Source organism: Theropithecus gelada, chromosome 7a, assembly GCF_003255815.1.
Source record: "Theropithecus gelada isolate Dixy chromosome 7a, Tgel_1.0, whole genome shotgun sequence".
NCBI classification, from domain to species: domain Eukaryota; kingdom Metazoa; phylum Chordata; class Mammalia; order Primates; family Cercopithecidae; genus Theropithecus; species Theropithecus gelada.
Genome location: NC_037674.1, coordinates 42,009,189 through 42,026,863, shown reverse-complemented (window position 1 = coordinate 42,026,863; position 17,675 = coordinate 42,009,189). Strand labels below are relative to the sequence as shown.

The 17,675-nt window shown below is 44.5% G+C and overlaps 4 protein-coding genes and 4 non-coding genes across 16 annotated transcripts in view; 6 read left to right on the top strand and 2 right to left on the bottom strand.

Annotated features, from left to right (window-relative positions):
• ZWILCH (zwilch kinetochore protein) overlaps nucleotides 1-2,810 on the bottom strand; it is a 47,064-nt gene extending 44,254 nt beyond the window's left edge. Inside the window, exon 1 of one of the 4 annotated variants that reach the window (XM_025390089.1) lies at nucleotides 2,384-2,810. In XM_025390089.1, the coding sequence (XP_025245874.1) occupies nucleotides 2,384-2,436 (53 nt within the window). In that variant the 5' untranslated portion in view covers nucleotides 2,437-2,810. The remainder of the gene's footprint in view (nucleotides 1-2,383) is intronic. The other 3 variants (XM_025390090.1, XM_025390091.1, XM_025390092.1) reach the window with 3 other exon arrangements.
• A 100-nt stretch (nucleotides 2,811-2,910) lies between these two features.
• RPL4 (ribosomal protein L4) lies at nucleotides 2,911-8,141 on the top strand. Its single transcript, XM_025390093.1, has 10 exons — nucleotides 2,911-3,006; nucleotides 3,971-4,142; nucleotides 4,333-4,439; nucleotides 4,745-4,883; nucleotides 5,568-5,692; nucleotides 5,975-6,104; nucleotides 6,375-6,531; nucleotides 7,101-7,184; nucleotides 7,296-7,416; nucleotides 7,807-8,141. The coding sequence occupies exons 1-10, from the start codon at nucleotides 3,004-3,006 to the stop codon at nucleotides 8,050-8,052; spliced, it is 1,284 nt and encodes a 427-aa protein (XP_025245878.1). The 5' UTR covers nucleotides 2,911-3,003; the 3' UTR covers nucleotides 8,053-8,141.
• Nucleotides 4,186-4,257, top strand: LOC112628094. The gene has a single exon (XR_003120274.1). It is a non-coding gene; the product is annotated as a small nucleolar RNA SNORD18 (small nucleolar RNA).
• On the top strand, nucleotides 4,585-4,683 carry LOC112628174. The gene has a single exon (XR_003120346.1). It is a non-coding gene; the product is annotated as a small nucleolar RNA SNORD16 (small nucleolar RNA).
• On the top strand, nucleotides 5,385-5,456 carry LOC112628092. Its single transcript, XR_003120272.1, has one exon. It is a non-coding gene; the product is annotated as a small nucleolar RNA SNORD18 (small nucleolar RNA).
• Nucleotides 6,161-6,230, top strand: LOC112628093. Its single transcript, XR_003120273.1, has one exon. It is a non-coding gene; the product is annotated as a small nucleolar RNA SNORD18 (small nucleolar RNA).
• Nucleotides 8,142-9,609: 1,468 nt separating the features above from the next.
• Nucleotides 9,610-17,639, top strand: SNAPC5 (small nuclear RNA activating complex polypeptide 5). Of its 5 annotated transcripts, none has more exons than XR_003120202.1 (4): nucleotides 9,610-9,783; nucleotides 11,975-12,064; nucleotides 12,843-13,117; nucleotides 16,684-17,639. XR_003120202.1 is itself a non-coding variant. In XM_025390098.1 (4 exons), the coding sequence occupies exons 1-3, from the start codon at nucleotides 9,694-9,696 to the stop codon at nucleotides 12,957-12,959; spliced, it is 297 nt and encodes a 98-aa protein (XP_025245883.1). In that variant the 5' UTR covers nucleotides 9,610-9,693; the 3' UTR covers nucleotides 12,960-12,980; nucleotides 16,684-17,639. The 5 variants fall into 5 exon arrangements, 4 of the variants coding, with proteins under 4 accessions (XP_025245883.1, XP_025245882.1, XP_025245884.1 ...); XM_025390098.1 differs by having other exon boundaries at nucleotides 12,843-12,980; XM_025390097.1 differs by lacking the exon at nucleotides 16,684-17,639 and having other exon boundaries at nucleotides 12,843-13,573.
• The window catches only part of MAP2K1 (mitogen-activated protein kinase kinase 1), a 111,044-nt gene continuing 109,219 nt past the window's right edge, over nucleotides 15,851-17,675 (bottom strand). Inside the window, exons 10-11 of one of the 2 annotated variants that reach the window (XM_025390096.1) lie at nucleotides 17,624-17,669; nucleotides 15,851-16,899 (exon numbers count right to left, since the gene is read on the bottom strand). In XM_025390096.1, coding sequence (XP_025245881.1) covers nucleotides 16,786-16,899; nucleotides 17,624-17,669 — 160 coding nt within the window. In that variant the 3' untranslated portion in view covers nucleotides 15,851-16,785. Of the gene's footprint in view, nucleotides 17,670-17,675 lie in introns of both variants that reach the window. The other variant, XM_025390095.1, reaches the window with a different exon arrangement.

Genomic DNA, 17,675 nt, shown 5'->3' with positions numbered 1-17,675 from the left:
CCAGGAAAATAGCTGTGAAAAACTTGCAGCACTTCAGAGAACTGAGAATGGCCTGAATGAAAACAGCATGGATGGAGGGAGAATAAGAGGATCGACTAGATAAGGCAGGGGTGGGGGTTTTGGAATTAGAACTCTTCAGAGACGGAATTCAGAAGTAGAATGTCCGCTTGGAGGAAAGGATTAATTCAGCTTTGCAGATATTGATCTGAGGTCCCATGTGAAAATTCCCAGTCGGGGGAGGGGGAACAGTGTTATACTTTCTAAGTGAAGTATAAAGGGTTTAAATAGGTGGGGCACGATGGCTCAGGCCTGTAATCCCAGCACTTTGGGAGGCCGAGGTGGGCGGATCACGAGGTAAAGAGACCGACACCATCCTGGCCAACATGGTGAAACCTCATCTCTACTAAAAATACAAAAATCAGCTAGGCGTGGTGGCACGCGCCTATAGTCCCAGCTACTCGGGAGGCTGAGGCAGGAGAATCGCTTGAGCCCAGGAGGTAGAGGTTGCAGTGAGCCAAAATGGCGCCACTGCACCCCAGCCTGGCAACACAGCAAGACTCCGTCTCAAAAAAAAAAAAAGAAAAAAAAAGGGGGGGGTCTAAGTAAAGTTGTATCAATAGAGAACTTACTTATTTATTTTTCGAGACGGGTTCTCACTATGCTGCCCAGGCTGGTCTCCAACTCCTGGGCTCAAGCAATCCTCCTGCTTCAGCCTCCAGAGTAGCTAGGATTACAGGTATGCACCACCATGACTAGTTAATAGGAAATTTTTATGGTGGTTTTTTTTTTTTTTTTTTTGAGACAGTCTTGCTCTGTTACCCAGGCTGGAGTGCAGTGGCACGATCTTGGCTCACTGCAACCTCTGCCTCCCGAGTTCAAGCAATTCTCCCAAGTAGCTGGGATTACAGATGCCCGCCACCATGCCTGGCTAATTTTTATATTTTTAGTAGAGATGGGGTCTCGCCATGTTGGCCAGGCTGGTCTAGAACTCCTGACAAGTGATCCGCCCGCCTCGGCCTCCCAAAGTGCTGGGATTACAGGCGTGAACCATCGCACCCGGCCTTATCTTAAATAAAGATGAAACAGCCATAGAATGAAATACTCTAAAGCAGTTAAAAACAATGAAATAGATCTATAAGGTGTCACAATGAAAGATGTCCAAGACATGCCAGTTTTTTTTAAAAAAGCTAGTGCTCTTTCTATTCAAAACGTTTACAAGCAAGACTACTTTTGTAAGCAGGAAAAAAAGCAATGAAGATAAACAATGAAAAATTACAACATTTAGGAAATCATGGGCTAGATTACACAGTGGTTCTCAAAGTGTGATGCCCAGCCAGCCATATCCGTTACACCTAGCATTTGTCAGGAGGGCAAATTATTTCGCCCCATCTCAGATCTATTAAATCAGAAACCCTGGGGGGGGGGGGCAGCAATGTGTGTTTTGACAATCCCCCGGTGATTCTGATGCATGCTAAATTTGAGAACTATGGGTTAGACTTTTACAGAGGATGCAGAACTTGATGGAATCCCCTTGGTAGGAGTACTTCACCATAAGAATAAAATGAAGTCGGCCGGGCGCGGTGGCTCTAGCCTGTAATCCCAGCACTTTGGGAGGCCGAGACGGGCGGATCATGAGGTCAGGAGATCGAGACCATCCTGGCTAACACGGTGAAACCCCGTCTCTATTAAATACAAAAAAACTAGCCGGGCGAGGTGGCGGGCGCCTGTAGTCCCAGCTACTTGGGAGGCTGAGGCCGGAGAATGGCGTGAACCCGGGAGGCGGAGCTTGCAGTGAGCTGAGATCCGGCCACTGCACTCCAGCCTGGGTGACAGAGCGAGACTCCGTCTCACAAAAAAAAAAAAAAAAAAAAAGAAAAGAATAAAATGAAGTCTCGGAGCACAGTGAAAATAAAGGTGGTTTCAAAACGCAACACACCAATCAGGTATCATCACAATTGCAGCTCAGGTGGCAACTACCTCGAAGTATAAAGATTAACAGACTAACCAAGACATTTCACTCTTAGAAGTCAACAAGGCTTTAAACAGGGGAAGGACGCCAACACCTAGTTTTCCGTATCCCAGGTGATGCCTCTACTTACGGCAAGTGTGTCCATCAGCAGAAAGAATAAATCGCCTCTTGGAACACTTGCCACCTTCCACCTCGTCTGATGACGTACACTTTTTCTCCTGAGACAAGCAAGCTCCCACACGGTCAACTCCACACTGGAGCTCAGAGCCGGCCTCTCCCCAACTCTTGGACCCCAGGAAAGCTGGCAAAGCGCTGATCCCCAAAGAGTGGCAAGAGGCTTAGGGCGGGGATCCAGATACCCAGGGAAAGAAGTGCCGTCCCAGGACCCCAGCCAAAAGAAGAGGCTAGACTCACTGAAGGAGACGAGAATAAAACTTCTCAGCCGCGCAATTTAGTCGCTCCCACATCCCGCCCCAATGTGAAAGCGGGACCGGAACCGCAAAACTGAACTGCGCGCCGGGAGGGCGACGACAGGAGTCATGGCCCCGCCCCGCCGGGACTACTTTGACCCCTCACCATAAGTCCCATTTGTCCGCAAAGTTAAACTTTTGTTTCAGATAGCCACCCAAAGCTATTTACTATGTCAATAGTCTTCAATTTCCGTCTGCAATAATTAAAATAAGCGTGGTGGTTGGGGAGAAGATACCCTGACTCGCGAGAGTTGGCCACGCCCCCTATGGATTATTCCGCGAAAAGGAGTCCCTATTTTCTAAGAATTATTATTAGCTTTGGAAGAAAATAGATACCGTAATTTCCCACAAATAAAGAAATAACACTCTCGTTTTTATTTTTGTAATGTGGTAGAGAGATATTTTGTGTATCCGTCTTGGTTCTAAGGCGGGGCAAAGTGGGGCGGTCTAGGGGAAGGTGACATATACAGCGGAAGGTGACATATACGGCGGAAGGCGTAAGCACATCCTTTTCCTGTAGCAGCGTCCGGGGTGAGAGGAGCGTGGTTTTCTCCTCTCTCCGCCATGGTGAGTGGAAATCATTTTCGCTGGCCTTACCCCGTATCTCGGGGCCAGTAAAGAAGGATTTGGGGTTTGGAACATAGAATCTGTAGGAGATAGAGCGAGGAGAACGAGATGAGGACCAAAGACGTCTTTTTCTGGTGTGGAACTGGGATGTGCGGCGATACGGCAGCCATCTTAAAGGCAACGTGGGGTTCCCAGCACGGGACGCGCCGGGAAGCAGTAGTGGAAAGCAATGGGTCATTCTCAGGAGCAGTGGAACCTTTTCTTAGAATACTTGACTATTTAGTCTTTTTCTGAATGCTCATCTCTGCCCAGCTTAGGAATCATCTCTATTAAAAGTTTTCTGGTTCTCTTCACTTAAAAATTGTTCTGTTCGGTGTCATCAAAATCTTTGAATTCTTAGTCAACTCGTAATAAGACCAGTGTTATATGTGTACTGCTTTTCCACAAATAGCGTCCGTATATGCTACGTAGTGTTGTGTAGGCCAGCCTCAGGATTTTGATTTTACTCACAGATGGGAAGCCTTTGGAGGTTTAAACAAAAAGTAATATCACCCAGTCTTTCTACTGGTGAGCTTTGGAAACGTGTTTAGTAGAGGGTGAGGGTGAGTGGGACAGGGATGGAAGTTGGGATGAGTAGAGCCTGGGTAGACAGGATTTACTGATTAATTGGCATTAAACAGCATCTCCAAACCTTGCAATATGGTTTTGATTTAGCTATTGTGCTTTATAAGGCTTGCTTTGAAAGTTTTACAATAAACAATTCTCTTTGAAAATAAAAATGTACGGTAGAGTTTGAGCTTATAAGGGCTCTAGTCATTTACTGCTATTTTGGTTTAAGCGTTGTTTGCCCCACCATACCAGTCTTTTCTGCAATTGAGTATTTAATGGTATTGTTGGCATAGGAGAAGAGTTTGCTTCCAACATTACTTGTCAATAAAAATAATCCTTTCCTTTTTTTTTTTAGGCGTGTGCTCGCCCACTGATATCGGTGTACTCCGAAAAGGGGGAGTCGTCTGGCAAAAATGTCACTTTGCCTGCTGTATTCAAGGCTCCTATTCGACCAGATATTGTGAACTTTGTTCACACCAACCTGCGCAAAAACAACAGACAGCCCTACGCTGTCAGTGAATTAGCAGGTATGGATTTATACCTTCTGCAGATATTTTAGGGACTGCTTTACAGTAGTGATGAAATTCCACTTCATTGGTCCGTGTTTCTGAACCACATGATTTTCTCGGATGTTCTGATGCTGTTTGCTACCATGCGTAATAATCATAGGTTGGTATTTATGATGAAGCAGCTAAAGTTTTTCTCTCTCAATTTTAGGTCATCAGACCAGTGCTGAGTCTTGGGGTACTGGCAGAGCTGTGGCTCGAATTCCCAGAGTTCGAGGTGGTGGGACTCACCGCTCTGGCCAGGGTGCTTTTGGAAACGTATCCTTTGTTTCACTACCTAAGACTGATCAGCTGTGATGGAATTTAGCAGACTGGGTCTGGTTTATTGATGATAATACAGTGTAAAAATACTACCTTTTTTGTCTTGAAGAAAGGGGCTTCGTTTATATGGGGTTATTTTGCTTGCAATGATGTCGTAATTTGCGTCTTACTCTGTTCTCAGCGACAGTTGCCTGCTGTCAGTAAGCTGGTACAGAAGGTTGACGAAAATTTTTACTGAGCAAGAAATAACCTTATTTTAATTACTAAAATTTGAGAAATGTGATTCTTGACTGGAAAAATAGATGTGTCGTGGAGGCCGAATGTTTGCACCAACCAAAACCTGGCGCCGTTGGCATCGTAGAGTGAACACAACCCAAAAACGATATGCCATCTGTTCTGCCCTGGCTGCCTCAGCCCTACCAGCACTGGTCATGTCTAAAGGTTTGTAACACTTGTATTATAAAAGAGTTTGATAGAAGAAATAAGACACCTACTGTTTGATGATTAGGGTGGTGGTTATTCACAGTAACCCATTTCAAGATGGCTAGAAGAGAATAATTTGAATGTTTTTAGCATAAAATGTTCTAGTTAATGGATATTTCAGTTGACAAATGAGGGCATTCAGTTATTAAATGTACTCCAGAAATACATGTTACATACCAGTTTAAAAAAATTTTATATCAGAGTGATACAAAATGCCCCACTTTTCTTTCCCATGAATGTTTGTTAAAATTGCACATTCTTTTCATCCTGAAGTGTCTGATTAAATTTTAATCCTTTACTAAATATTAGGTCTGACTACTTAAATCTGACAAATCAATCATCAGCGAATACTAGTTTAACTGGGGAACTAATTATTCAAGTAGTGGTTTAGTATAATCCTTAGAAAACTGTCTACTTAAACTTGCCTATTGTGTTCCCCACCGCATTTTTATTTAACTGTCAAAATGATGAGATTCCACTTAATTGGTCCGTGTTTCTGAAACACATGATATTTGTGGAAATTCTGACTTGGCAAATTGAATGCCATTTTGCTTTTATTGGTTGTATAAAATGGTTGATTTTTTTTTTAATTTCCCAAAAGGTTCAGGATAACCAAGTAAGTGTCAAATTGGTTTTTGTTAGGTCATCGTATTGAGGAAGTTCCTGAACTTCCTTTGGTAGTGGAAGATAAAGTTGAAGGCTACAAGAAGACCAAGGAAGCTGTTTTGCTCCTTAAGAAACTTAAAGCCTGGAATGATATCAAAAAGGTCCGTTTAATGAACACATTTACAGTTTGGTACTCCTTGTTCACAATTTGTCACTTTGAATTTCAGAAGATAAGGGTGGTAGGCTAAGCCTTAATGTGTGAGAGAACAAGAACCTCAGAGCCCAGTTACTTGGGTTTAAATCCTAACTGCCGTTTAAGGCTCTGTGTAACCTTGGCAAGTTATTGTGCCCAGTTTAATCATCTGTAAAATGGAATTAAGACTCTGAAGATCTATTGCAGAAATTGTATCTTAATCAAAATACTAAAACTGCTCACTTTGTAGGTCTATGCCTCTCAGCGAATGAGAGCTGGCAAAGGCAAAATGAGAAACCGTCGCCGTATCCAGCGCAGGGGGCCGTGCATCATCTATAATGAGGATAATGGTATCATCAAGGCCTTCAGAAACATCCCTGGTAATTAAACTGCTTACATATATTGACTAGGTATAGTCTGCAACTCTACTCAGCTTTTGTTATGATGAGATTCCACTTCATGGTCCGTGTTTCTGAAACACATGATTTTGTGGAAGTTCTGATTTATGGCTGAAAGAGTTGCACCATTGATGGTTGAAACTTCATAATTAATAAGTTGTCAGGTACCTTTTGTAGCTCTTAAGCCATAAAGATGATTTGTGTTTCTTTTGTTGAAATACAGGCTCCCTAATGTTTCTTTCCCTTTAAAAGGAATTACTCTGCTTAACGTAAGCAAACTGAACATTTTGAAGCTTGCTCCTGGTGGGCATGTGGGACGTTTCTGCATTTGGACGGAGAGTGCTTTCCGGAAGTTAGATGAATTGTATGGCACTTGGCGTAAAGCCGCTTCCCTCAAGAGTAACTACAAGTGAGTATCTTTCATATACTAAGCACAGATGTTTATATTGTGGATATTAACATTCAGAATTGGCTTACATGTTTGCTAGATAATTTTGTTCCCATTTGCCCTTATGTGCAGCAACAATATGCCAAAATGGAACCCATCTGGTCCGTGTTTTTGGTTTTTGTTGGTTTGGTTTTTGAGACAGTCTTGCTCGCTCTCTCCCACGCTGGAGTGATCTCAGCTTACTGCAGCCTCCACCTCCCGGGTTCTTCTGTCTCAGCCTCCCGAGTACCTGGGAATACAGGTGTGTACCACCACACCCGGCTAATTTTATATTTTTGTAGAGTTGGGGTTTCACCATGTTGGCCAGGCTGGTCTCGAACTCCTGACCTCAGGTGATCCAACTGCCTCGGCCTCACCAAGTGCTGGGATTATAGGGCTGAGCCACTGCACCCGGCCTGGTCCATGTTAATGAGAAGCGATAGTGTAGTAGATATTTTGGAGAGTGTAGTGGTTAAAAATAAAGCTTCAGTTGAGCTTCATGTTCTTTGGTTGATTACTTTTACACGTACATGTCAATCTTTCCCTTTCAGTCTTCCCATGCACAAGATGATTAATACAGATCTTAGCAGAATCTTGAAAAGCCCAGAGATCCAAAGAGCCCTTCGAGCACCACGGTAAAGTGACACTTAGAGTGTAATTCTTGCCCTAACCGTATACTATTGGTTGTTTCAAAAATTTGTATGTGTATAAAGTTAAGTGTTGATCCAGTGTCTGCCTTTTTATAGCAAGAAGATTCATCGCAGAGTCCTAAAGAAGAACCCACTGAAAAACCTGAGAATCATGTTGAAGCTAAACCCATATGCAAAGACCATGCGCCGGAATACCATTCTTCGCCAGGCCAGGAATGTGAGTGGTTTTGTTGTTGTTGTTTGTTTTAGACAGAATCTTGCTCTGTCACCCAGGCTGGAGTGCAGTGGTGCAATCTTGGCTCACTGCAGCCTCCACCTCCCAGGTTCAAGCAATTCTCCTGTCTCCGCCTTTTGAGTAGCTGGCACTACAGGCGCACGCCACCATTCCAGCTAAATTTTTCATTTTCAGTAGAGACGGGGTTTCACCATATTGGTGGGGCTGGTCTCAAACTCCTGACCTCAGGTGATTCACCCGCCTCAGCCTCCCAAAGTGCTGGGATTACAGGCGTGAGCCACCGCGCCTGGCTGGGTTTTTTTTTTTTTCTACTGATACATTAAGTTCTTAGAATATTTTGATTCTTACTGTTTTCTGCTTAATTTGTTGCAGCACAAGCTCCGGGTGGATAAGGCAGCTGCTGCAGCAGCAGCACTAGAAGCCAAATCAGATGAGAAGGCGGCGGTTGCAGGCAAGAAGCCTGTGGTAGGTAAGAAAGGAAAGAAGGCTGCTGTTGGTGTTAAGAAGCAGAAGAAGCCTCTGGTGGGAAAAAAGGCAGCAGCTACCAAGAAACCGGCCCCTGAAAAGAAGCCTGCAGAAAAGAAACCTACTACAGAGGAAAAGAAGCCTGCTGCATGAACTCTTAAATTTGATTATTCCATAAAGGTTACATCATTTTGGACAGCTTCTCTTGAATAAATACCTGATCATACAGGCAGTGAGAAACATGGCTTGTTGGTGTGTTCTGTAAAGCTTGGTTATAATTTTTTTAAAGTGACATTTTGTTGGCCATAATTTAGACTGTTCCATTTTATACTGAGTCCATGGAGTTCAATGGAAGGGGAATGATTAAAAAATTACGATTTTTTAAAATAATGTGGCTTAAAAGTAAGTGTAACAGGACTTGGTGAGAAACGCAGAGGCTGTTCAAGTTTAGCTCCCCACCAGGTGGAAAATAGGTTAAATTTTGTAAATATTTAACACTTTAACCACAAGAGGGCACAATTGGAGAACAATTTTTTTGGTACTGCAGTAAAATTAATTACCTTTTGAAAAGTGTTCTTTTTAACCAGCTATGACAATAGAGTTGAATATTTTCACCCATGGTTTGAAAAAGTGCCAGAAGGCCACACCTGTAATCCCAACACTGGGACCCTAAGGTGGGCAAAGCACTTGAGGCCATGAGTTCAAGACCAGCCTGGCCAACATGATGAAATTCCATCTCTACTGAAAATTAAAAAAAAAATAGCTGGTCATGGTACACGTCTGTAACCCCAGCTACTGGGGAAGCTGAGGCAGGAGAATCACTTGAACCTGGGAGGTGGAAGTTGCAATGAACCAAGATTGTACCATTGTCCTCCAGCCTGGGTGTCAGAGGGAGACTGCCCCAAAAGTACCAGAAGCATTTTTCAGGACTTACGTGTGTCTTGGTGATTGTTAACCAAGTGTGTCCAAAAGAAATAGCCATGAAATGCCTCCAATGGCCTCCAGATACAAGGGCCCCCCCTTTTTTTTTAACTCATAAAGCTAACCTGCAAATAATACCCTAGAATTAACCTCTTGTCCTGTGTCAAAGTCTTGTTTTGCATCTGGATTGTTAAACTCAGCTTCCCTGTGACAGTCTCAAACTGTCAGACATTCTGAAAGTTCATAGCCAAGGTGATCTGTTACCTTCCCCATTTCCAGGGCCAAATCTCAGTTCTTAAGCACATCATTTCTTAGCACGGCTTTATTTTCATGCTCTTTAGTTCTCTGTTTTGTGCAGCCTTACCCCTTTAAAGTCCACTGTGAGTCCTACCCTGCAGACCCTCTTAACACAGTAGAGTTCATGTGCTACTGATTTGGTGCCTGCCTTCAAATACATCTGCAGGTTTTGTGGGGTTAAAAATAGCCACTTGCTGGAACACCACATTGGAAGTGCTGTTCACCCAGTTATTTGAAACGGTGTTTGACCACTTGGTGTGGAAATGGCCTATTGGATTAAAGGATGGCCAAACCCAAGATTTCTTCAGGTTCTTTGCCGCTCCATGGATCTAATTTCGAAATCTTGATCATTACTCATGAATCAAGGTGTTTTGACACAGGCACCCTTCCTGCAGCTCGTCGCCCGCGGAGTGGCCAGGTTACGGCGGGCGCCGGAAGGGGGCGCATCCCTCGCCTTTCCCCAATGTGGCGGGCAGCCCCGTCTCCCCGCTCGGTTTCCGGGAGTCGGTGGCGATGGCGTCATCACCGAGCGCCGGGCCGACGGCATCGCGGAGGTCGGCTATGTGACCAGGAAACATGCTGAGCCGGCTTCAGGAACTGCGCAAGGAGGAGGAGACGCTGCTGCGGTTGAAGGCAGCCCTGCACGACCAGCTGAACCGCCTCAAGGTGACCCCGCGGCCCTCTCCCGCTCCTCCTCCATTCCTCCTGAGCGACCCCCCAACCTGGGCCTCTGCGGTGCAGACCCCCCAACCTCGGCCTTTGCGGTGACCACCTGCTGCGGTCAGTTCTCCCCTACTCACTATCTGTGGTGGCGCCAATTTACAGGTTTACAAACAAACAGGTATCTGAATCACCTGGGGAGTTTGCTGTGCGCTTCTTAGGCCCCACCTCTCAGAAATTTGACCTCGCAAGTCTAGGGTGAGGCCCAGGGATGTGTGTTTGGCAAGTGCAGTCCTACCTGCTGCTTCCTGTAAATGTTAATGGCCCTCAGACAGCAGTCTGAGGAAGTGCTCCCTCCCGAAGGCTCGCCTAGACCCCTCTGGCCACCGACCCCTTCCTCCTGAGCTGCTGTTTTCTAGTTTGCCTTGGCGCTTGAAATGGCTCTAGTTTTGCCAAGCCAGAAGGAACTCCCAGATCCTCCCATGCTACCAAGGAAGACACTGAGGCCGTGGGAGAAGAGACTTGTCCTAACGTTTGGAGCTTCCAGACGCCATGGCCTTGAGGAGTCGGGATTTAGGCCCACGTGGGCCACTTCCCACACCTGTGCTTAATGCAGCCCCTCAGCCCGGGGTATATAGTGAGACCTCGTCTCTACAAAAAATTGAGACAGGGCCTCACTCTGTCGCCCAGGCTGGCATGCAGTGACACGATCTCGGCTCACTGCAACCTCTGCCTTCTGGGTTCAAGCGAGTCTCGTGCTTCACCTTCCCAAGTAACTGGGATTACAGGCGTGCACCACCATGCCCGGCTAATTTTTGTATTTTTAGTAGAGACGGGGTTTCGCCATGTTGCTCAGTCTGGTTTCGAGCTCCTGAGCTCAAGCCATTAGCCACCTCGGCCTTCCAAAGTGCTGAGATTACAGACTTGAGCCACCACGGCCGGCCTTACAAAAAAAATTAAAATTAGCTGAGCGTGATGGTGCGTGCCTGTAGTCCAGCTACTTGGGAAACTGAGGTGGGAGGATAGCCAGAGCCCAGGAGGTCAAGCTGCAGAGAGTCCAGATTGTGCCACTGCACTCCAGCATGCGCTATACGGGGAGACTCTGCCTTTAAAAAAAAAAAAAAAAGTCCTGGGGAGGTTATTATGCTAATCCCTGCTCAGCATCCTTTTCAGAGTCTTTTTTTTTTTTCTTGAGACAGAGTTTCACTGTTGTTGCTCAGGCTAGAGTGCAATGGCGCGATCTTGGCTCACTGCAACCTCCACCTCCTGGGTTCAAGGGATTCTGCCTCAGCCTCCCAAGTAGCTGGGATTACAGGCATGTGCCACCACGCCGGGCTAATTTTTTGTATTTAGTAGAGACTGGGTTTCACCATGTTGGCCAGGGTGTACTCGAACTCCTGACCTCAGGTGATTACCCACCTCCAGCTCCCTAAGTGCTGGGATTACAGGTATGAGCCACTGGGCTTGGCCCTTTTTCAGAAACTTTAAGTCCATATGAGGTGAGGATTACCAAAGCCCTTTGTAAAATGAAAAGTACACCTATGACATATCAAAATCATAAGCATTTTTCCTTGGGGAAGTTGTATTTTTAGTAGAGACGGGGTTTCACAGTGTTAGCCAGGATGTTCTCGATCTCCTGACCTCATGATCCGCCCGCCTCGGCCTCCCAAAGTGCTGGGATTACAGGCATGAGCCACTGCACCTGGCCTCCTTAGGGAAGTCATAATGCCCTCCACTTATTTGTGTCCCTGTATTCCCACAGTACCCAGTACCTAATGAGTATATCGATGACCACCTCCAAAGCCCAGATTTCCTTATGCTTCAGATGACACCTCTGTTTTCTATTCTTTCCTTCACCTTCTCATTACTGAGTTGACAGCCTCAGGTCCAGGGAATCTCTGAGGAATCAGATGACACTTGGCTGTTTTAATGACACACTTGTACTTTGAGTTGCTAGGTCTGGGGAAGTGGAAGTCATGACTCAGCCAGAGCACCTGTTCAGCCCAGGGGAAAAGGGCTGGAGTCTTTCTTTACTCATCTCCTTAAGAGAAAACCTAAGAGCCTCCAACTTTCCCTCTAGAGCAACAGAGATAGTTTTCATTCCCTCTCTTGATGCAAACCTTTCATGGTGTGCCCAGCAGTTTAACCACATCCAGTGAAATAGTAAGGAAAAGTGTCCCCAACTCTTCTTTTCTAGGTTGAAGAATTAGCCCTCCAATCAATGATCAGTTCTAGAAGAGGGGATGAGATGCTGTCTTCTCACACTGTACCTGAACAGTCACATGATGTAAGCTTAATCAAGTGCAGGCCTAGGAGAGAATGCAAAGTCTGCTCTGCTCCTATGCTGCTTGGGTGGTGAAGAACTGTTGTAAATCACATTACCTAGCCCAAAGGGCTCTGGAAAGTGCTGATAAGAATTTTCTGGTTTAATAAGGTGGCAACTCTACATTACCCACCTTCCTACCAGCTGGTTATACACTAATTAATTTATTAAGTAGTTACTAATGTTTTACCTCTATCCTCCTCGTCATCCATTCTGTCTAGTTACTCAGATGAACCCGGGGGAGAGTGATTTTTGTAGGGATATGTCAAAACTCTTGCTTTTTTGTGAGTAAGTAACCTTGGGAATCAAGAGTGTGGCTTCAAGTACAAAGCACAGTGCTAAAAGATGAGTTCCAGTCCTCATCATACTCATCTCTTACCAAATGCCCTCAAGTCAGTCAGCAAAATCATATTTCTAAGTACACAATATTTGAGTTCTCCCAGATTTTGTGTGTTAAGACATTTAAAACCATGATACAGCAGCACATGTAAGTTGGCACAAATCTTATGGAGCTTTCTGTAATAATGTTTGTAAATGAGGTAACATTCTAGTGAATCAGGGGCATTTACCTTTGCCCCATTTTGGTAATGGAGGTGGGGGTATAAAAGGAAAGTGGCCATATCTCTTAGTCATAAGTACTGGGGATACACAATTGAGATCTGATTTTAAATCATTTTTAAGAATTTGCTGTTTTGAGGCCAGCAGCTTTCCTACTAATCTGTGATGCCCTTGGCCAATACAGATGTTGGTGCATGTAGACAATGAAGCATCAATCAACCAAACGACCCTGGAGTTGAGCACAAAGAGTCATGTGACGGAAGAGGAGGAAGAAGAGGAAGAAGAAGAATCAGATTCCTAAAGAAGGGGGAAAGCCAAGCTGGTCAGTTATACAAATTGCATTTCTAAGTCTCAGGCACTTCTCCTCAAGGAACTCATCTTGCCCTGGGCCCTGTGATCTGCTTGAAAGGAAAGCAAGAACTATAAGGAGGATGTATAGTTGCAAAAATGGCTCCATCAGTAACTCAAGCTTCAGAATGTTATGACATACAGAAAATCAAAGATGCTGTGTCTTAGCATTGAGCAATATGGGTGGTGCTGTCTGTAATCTGGTCAGATTCGGTTAACTGTTCAAAACAATTTCCTCTGAAATACTGTTGGGAAAGTCTGGCATTTGCAAAAAGAGCAGAGTTTAAATACAAGCCAGTCTTTCCAGTCAACAATGCCTCTTTGAAGAAAACCAATTAAAGGCTGTTTGCATGCCGCTGAATCCTTGTGAGCAGTTAGCTCACAGTCTAGGACAGAAAGATGACAAGGGGAAGGACTGAGGGCCATCTGAGAGCACAAGCTTGCTACCTCTCAGAGGCATTGAAATACTGCATGCTATAAACTGCTTTGTGTAGCTGTTATCACCTCTCACTTGAGACATCACTCACTGGTAAAATGTTTTTATAAATAAATTATAAATAGCCATCATGGAGCCTGCTGGTTTCTAGATCGTGACAGAGAGAAGCAGCAGTTCCTTCTCTGAGGAAAAGATACAACAGGATGGTTTGAAATCCATTTCTAGCCCTTAAGAGAGATGTGCCATGCTTGGAAGACTGGATTTTTTTTTGTTATTTGTTTGAGACAGATTCACTTGTTGCCCAGGCTGGAGTGCAATGGTGTGATCTCAGCTCACCGCAACCTCCCCCTTCTGGGTTCAAGTGATTCTCCTGCCTCAGCCTCCCGAGTAGCTGGGATTACAGGCACGCATCACCATGCCCGGCTAATTTTGTATTTTTAGTAGAGACAGGGTTTCTCCATGTGGTCAGGCTGCTCTCGAACTCCCAACGTCAGGTTTTCTGTCCGCCTCGACCTCCAAAAGTGCTGGGATTACAGGCGTGAGCCACTACGCCAGGCCGGAAGACTGGATTTTTGTAACAGAGTAAGAGTTGTTACTTCGTATTTGAAGTTGAGGTTCATTTCTGCATACTGTCCCTTTTCCACTAACTACTATACTGTGAAATAAGTAGTTCTTTAATTTTATAAATTAATTTCCCCTGCTCAAGCAACAGTAAAAGCCAAACAAAACACAAAGAATCATGTCAAGCAGAACTTATGCAGCAGTTCCCAAACAAAGCAAAGAATACCTTTTTTTGTTAATCCACATTTCATTGAAGTTATTTTGAGCTGCTATTAGAGGAAACAGCCAGAAGTTTAAATGAGCATGTTCCTTAGAACACACAATGGGAAGATAGTTTGGGAACAAAAAGCATCAAGGTACATAAATTTTGGGGGTCTAATTTAAAATACGAACATGGGTTTGCAAAGTTGGAAAGACTGACTATGAATTCCAGCTCTACCACTAACTGGTCCCTTGTCCTCCCACCTCTTTGCAACTCACTTTCCCATCTGTAAGGTGAAGATACTCACATGTGTTCTAGCAGTTTTCACAGGTTGCTATGAGATGCTAACGAGATCATTTGAAACTCCTACTATCATTGGTATCTCAGTAAGAATCTGGCATTGGGAGCTCAAAACACTGCAGGATTCATGCGGGGATCATAATTCTTGGTTAAAAATTTAAAAACAAAAAAATCTAAGCACCCCTCAAAAGACACCGAGCATGAAAGTGGTCAGATCTGGGTTTTGGATACCAGTTCATAACATTTCTCCTAAGGATGTAGTCTTCTCATTTTAATGAAACATTCTCAGTAGTGGTGGTATCCTGTCATTTGTAAAAGACACAGGGTGTAATTGTTAAAACCCAGCCTGAATGTTTATGTGTTGAAAATGTGTAAGTTGAACTGTTGACTTAGAAAAGCTATACCTCATGGCGAGAAAAAATAAAAAAGCTGACTAGCTTAGGCAGCAGTATATACAACACTGATCATTTTTTTAAAATCCTGGCAGTATCCCAATTTCTGATACCTCTAGATTGGAACTACCTACTTAGAAGATTATTTACTCAAGTTTTGTTTTTAATCTAAAAAGGAATGGGCCTTTTATTTATAAATATACATGTTGCTTTTAGTTTCTATAACCTGCCCTTTCAAAGAAAATAATGAGGGGAGAGGTATTGACCAGGCAGCCTCAAATGTACCTAAAAGTTCCCAAAGACTTCTCAGCTAAGGAAAGGGATCCTGTGGCCAGTGGGCCATGGCTTTGTGACATCACTGCCACCTCACAGGCATGACAAAGCCAGCATCAGGCACATTCCTCCTTTCCAGGAAGGTGTGCTTAAGTGGTGAAAGAAGGGAAACCATTGCTTAATGTCGCAAACAGACTATGCTGTCGTGCAGAAAGCTCCCACACCAGGTAGGCAAGCTGGTTACCAGCAAGGCCCTCCTGTGAGCATGACAGCCTGGAAGTGCAGACAGGCCCTCAGCTCAACTATTGGTATATGGAAAATGAGAAATGTTCTGTGAGATAAGAAATATTTTGTGATTTTTCTCAGATTTGCTCCCAGACCCCCATCTGCTGCTTTTCCCTTGTATAAAGAGATCAAAGGAATATACAGGATCTATTCACAGGTCCCACAAGGAACGGGGTTGGACGAACAGAGAAGGGTGTGGGATGAGAAGCGGTGGACTGAGTCCAGAGACTGAAATTACAGGAAGCCCCATTAGTCCAAAGCACTGAACTTGGTGTGGTGGTTCTGCCTTCCAGCCTCCTCCTCATCTTCACCTTTCCCCTTCACCAATAATGCTTGGCTCAACCAGTATTTCTTGCGTACTAAAGAAATTGAAACGCTTACCACAAAAGCAAAAGTAGCTTTCATCCTTTTTTTTTTAAACTTCATAGTATATTTATTAGAGTAAGAGATTAGATTTGTTAAACATCTAGGTTAAAACGGTTAAAAGGATTTTCATACAATTTTAGGCACTATACACGTTGTTTACAACAGCATTGGTACTTGGATATGGGGAAAGATAAATCTGACCTTTTAATGCCTTGATCAATTTGTGACATTCAAAATAATTCCACCATTTAAGAAACATTAATCAAAACTTAAAGAGACATACCACTAAGTATCCCACACAGTATATTGAAAATAAATATAGAAATACAACCAGAAGTCTACAGATCACCACAGTAGACAGACTGGTGAAGCCCCAGCTATCTTGGCAGTGAAGGGCTCTGGCTAGATTTGGATGTAAACTGCTGAATTCTACATGAAAAGCTAATAATAATAAAATAACATGATGTACACTTTCTGATGCTCATTTTCATAGCAGCAAAGCATGCTTCACATGCACTGCCTGTGAAGGATCTCACAAGGCTCCCTCCTACTCAGAGAGAAAGTATGCCCAGCAAGAATAAAGTACCACCAAATGTCAAAGAATCCCGAAAATACAGGCAGCCAGCCAGTCATGGAGCAGGAACAGCAGTGCAATTGTAAGAATGACTACCCACAGTCACCAAAATTTCACTGTAGTTCAGCCTGGCACGCGTTTTGATCATCAACATATACACAAATAGCCCCAAGCACAAAGCCAATCCACTTAGGGGAACAATAATAGTAATAAGAATAAGGACAGTAATATTAAAAATGACAAGAGTAGAATCTTGGCACATGCTGTGTTCTTCATCCTTTGTCACAGGTGAAATGCACATCTGAACAGAGACAGGCATGAGAAGGAGGCCTGAAGGTGACATGGCAAACCACTGGGCAGGGGACTCGCTCTTTGCTGCTTCCTAAACACTTAGACGCCAGCAGCATGGGTTGGTGTGCTGGGCTGGTGAAGGCCGATAGTGGAGCAGAGCCAACCTGCAAAATCCACTTCCTCAGCATCAGATCTCTTGATAAAAGCATGAACCTGCATGTAAGGAAACGAGAGAACGTGGTGTTAAAAAGAAACAACAACAAAAACACCCACCAGGAAGGAAAATCCCAAGAGTTTCAGGTCTAGAGCTTGTGCTGCACTTGGAAGGAGCACCTGGCACCTGCCCCTAAGCAGCAGTGGGGCCAACTGCAGGCCCAAAGACCCGCTCCATCAGTCACAGCAGCTGTGAGGCCTTGGGCAAGTCACCTCTTGGAGCCTACTCTTGCAGTATGGACACAGTAACTCTGCCTTAAATGCCTCACAGGCTTGTTAGAAGGGACAACGAAAATGATGGACTTAGTGCATATTATGCACAGTCTGGCTCTCCAGATATTTACAGTATTACTTAGCTAACCCCACTGCCACCAAACGAAACAGCAGGCGGAGGGTGACTCAGGAAGGAGGCTGAATGTAAGGTGAGGCAGTCAGTATTAGGGAAAGGCCCCATCCCCATGAAGGGGGTGGGCTGACCTTTTCTTTCCCATGGCCCCCTAAGGCCTTTCTCTGGCATGCTTACTCAGGCTGCAGGGGTCACCCCAGCTTTCCCTTAAACTGATGGGAGGGCAGAGGAGACTGGTGTTTGGTATTCTGCAGCCCCAGGCTCAGCTGGACCACAGTGGGCAGGGAATGAATGGGCTCTGGAAGTACTGCACAGGTGACTGACAGAACAACAAATGAATAAACAGGTACTGTAAGAATCTGGAATAAATGGACTCACCATGAGTTGCTTCAAATCTGCTCTCTCTGCGGGGTTTTTTATTAAGCTTAAA

Coding starts and splice junctions, on each gene's coding strand:
- RPL4 (XM_025390093.1), top strand. Junction 6,105..6,374: donor GGCCTTCAGAAACATCCCTG/GTAATTAAACTG, acceptor TCCCTTTAAAAG/GAATTACTCTGCTTAACGTA. Junction 7,185..7,295: donor AGAGCCCTTCGAGCACCACG/GTAAAGTGACAC, acceptor GCCTTTTTATAG/CAAGAAGATTCATCGCAGAG.
- SNAPC5 (XM_025390098.1), top strand. CDS start 9,694: ATGCTGAGCCGGCTTCAGGAACTGCGCAAGGAGGAGGAGACGCTGCTG. Junction 9,784..11,974: donor ACCAGCTGAACCGCCTCAAG/GTGACCCCGCGG, acceptor CTTCTTTTCTAG/GTTGAAGAATTAGCCCTCCA. Junction 12,065..12,842: donor TACCTGAACAGTCACATGAT/GTAAGCTTAATC, acceptor TGGCCAATACAG/ATGTTGGTGCATGTAGACAA.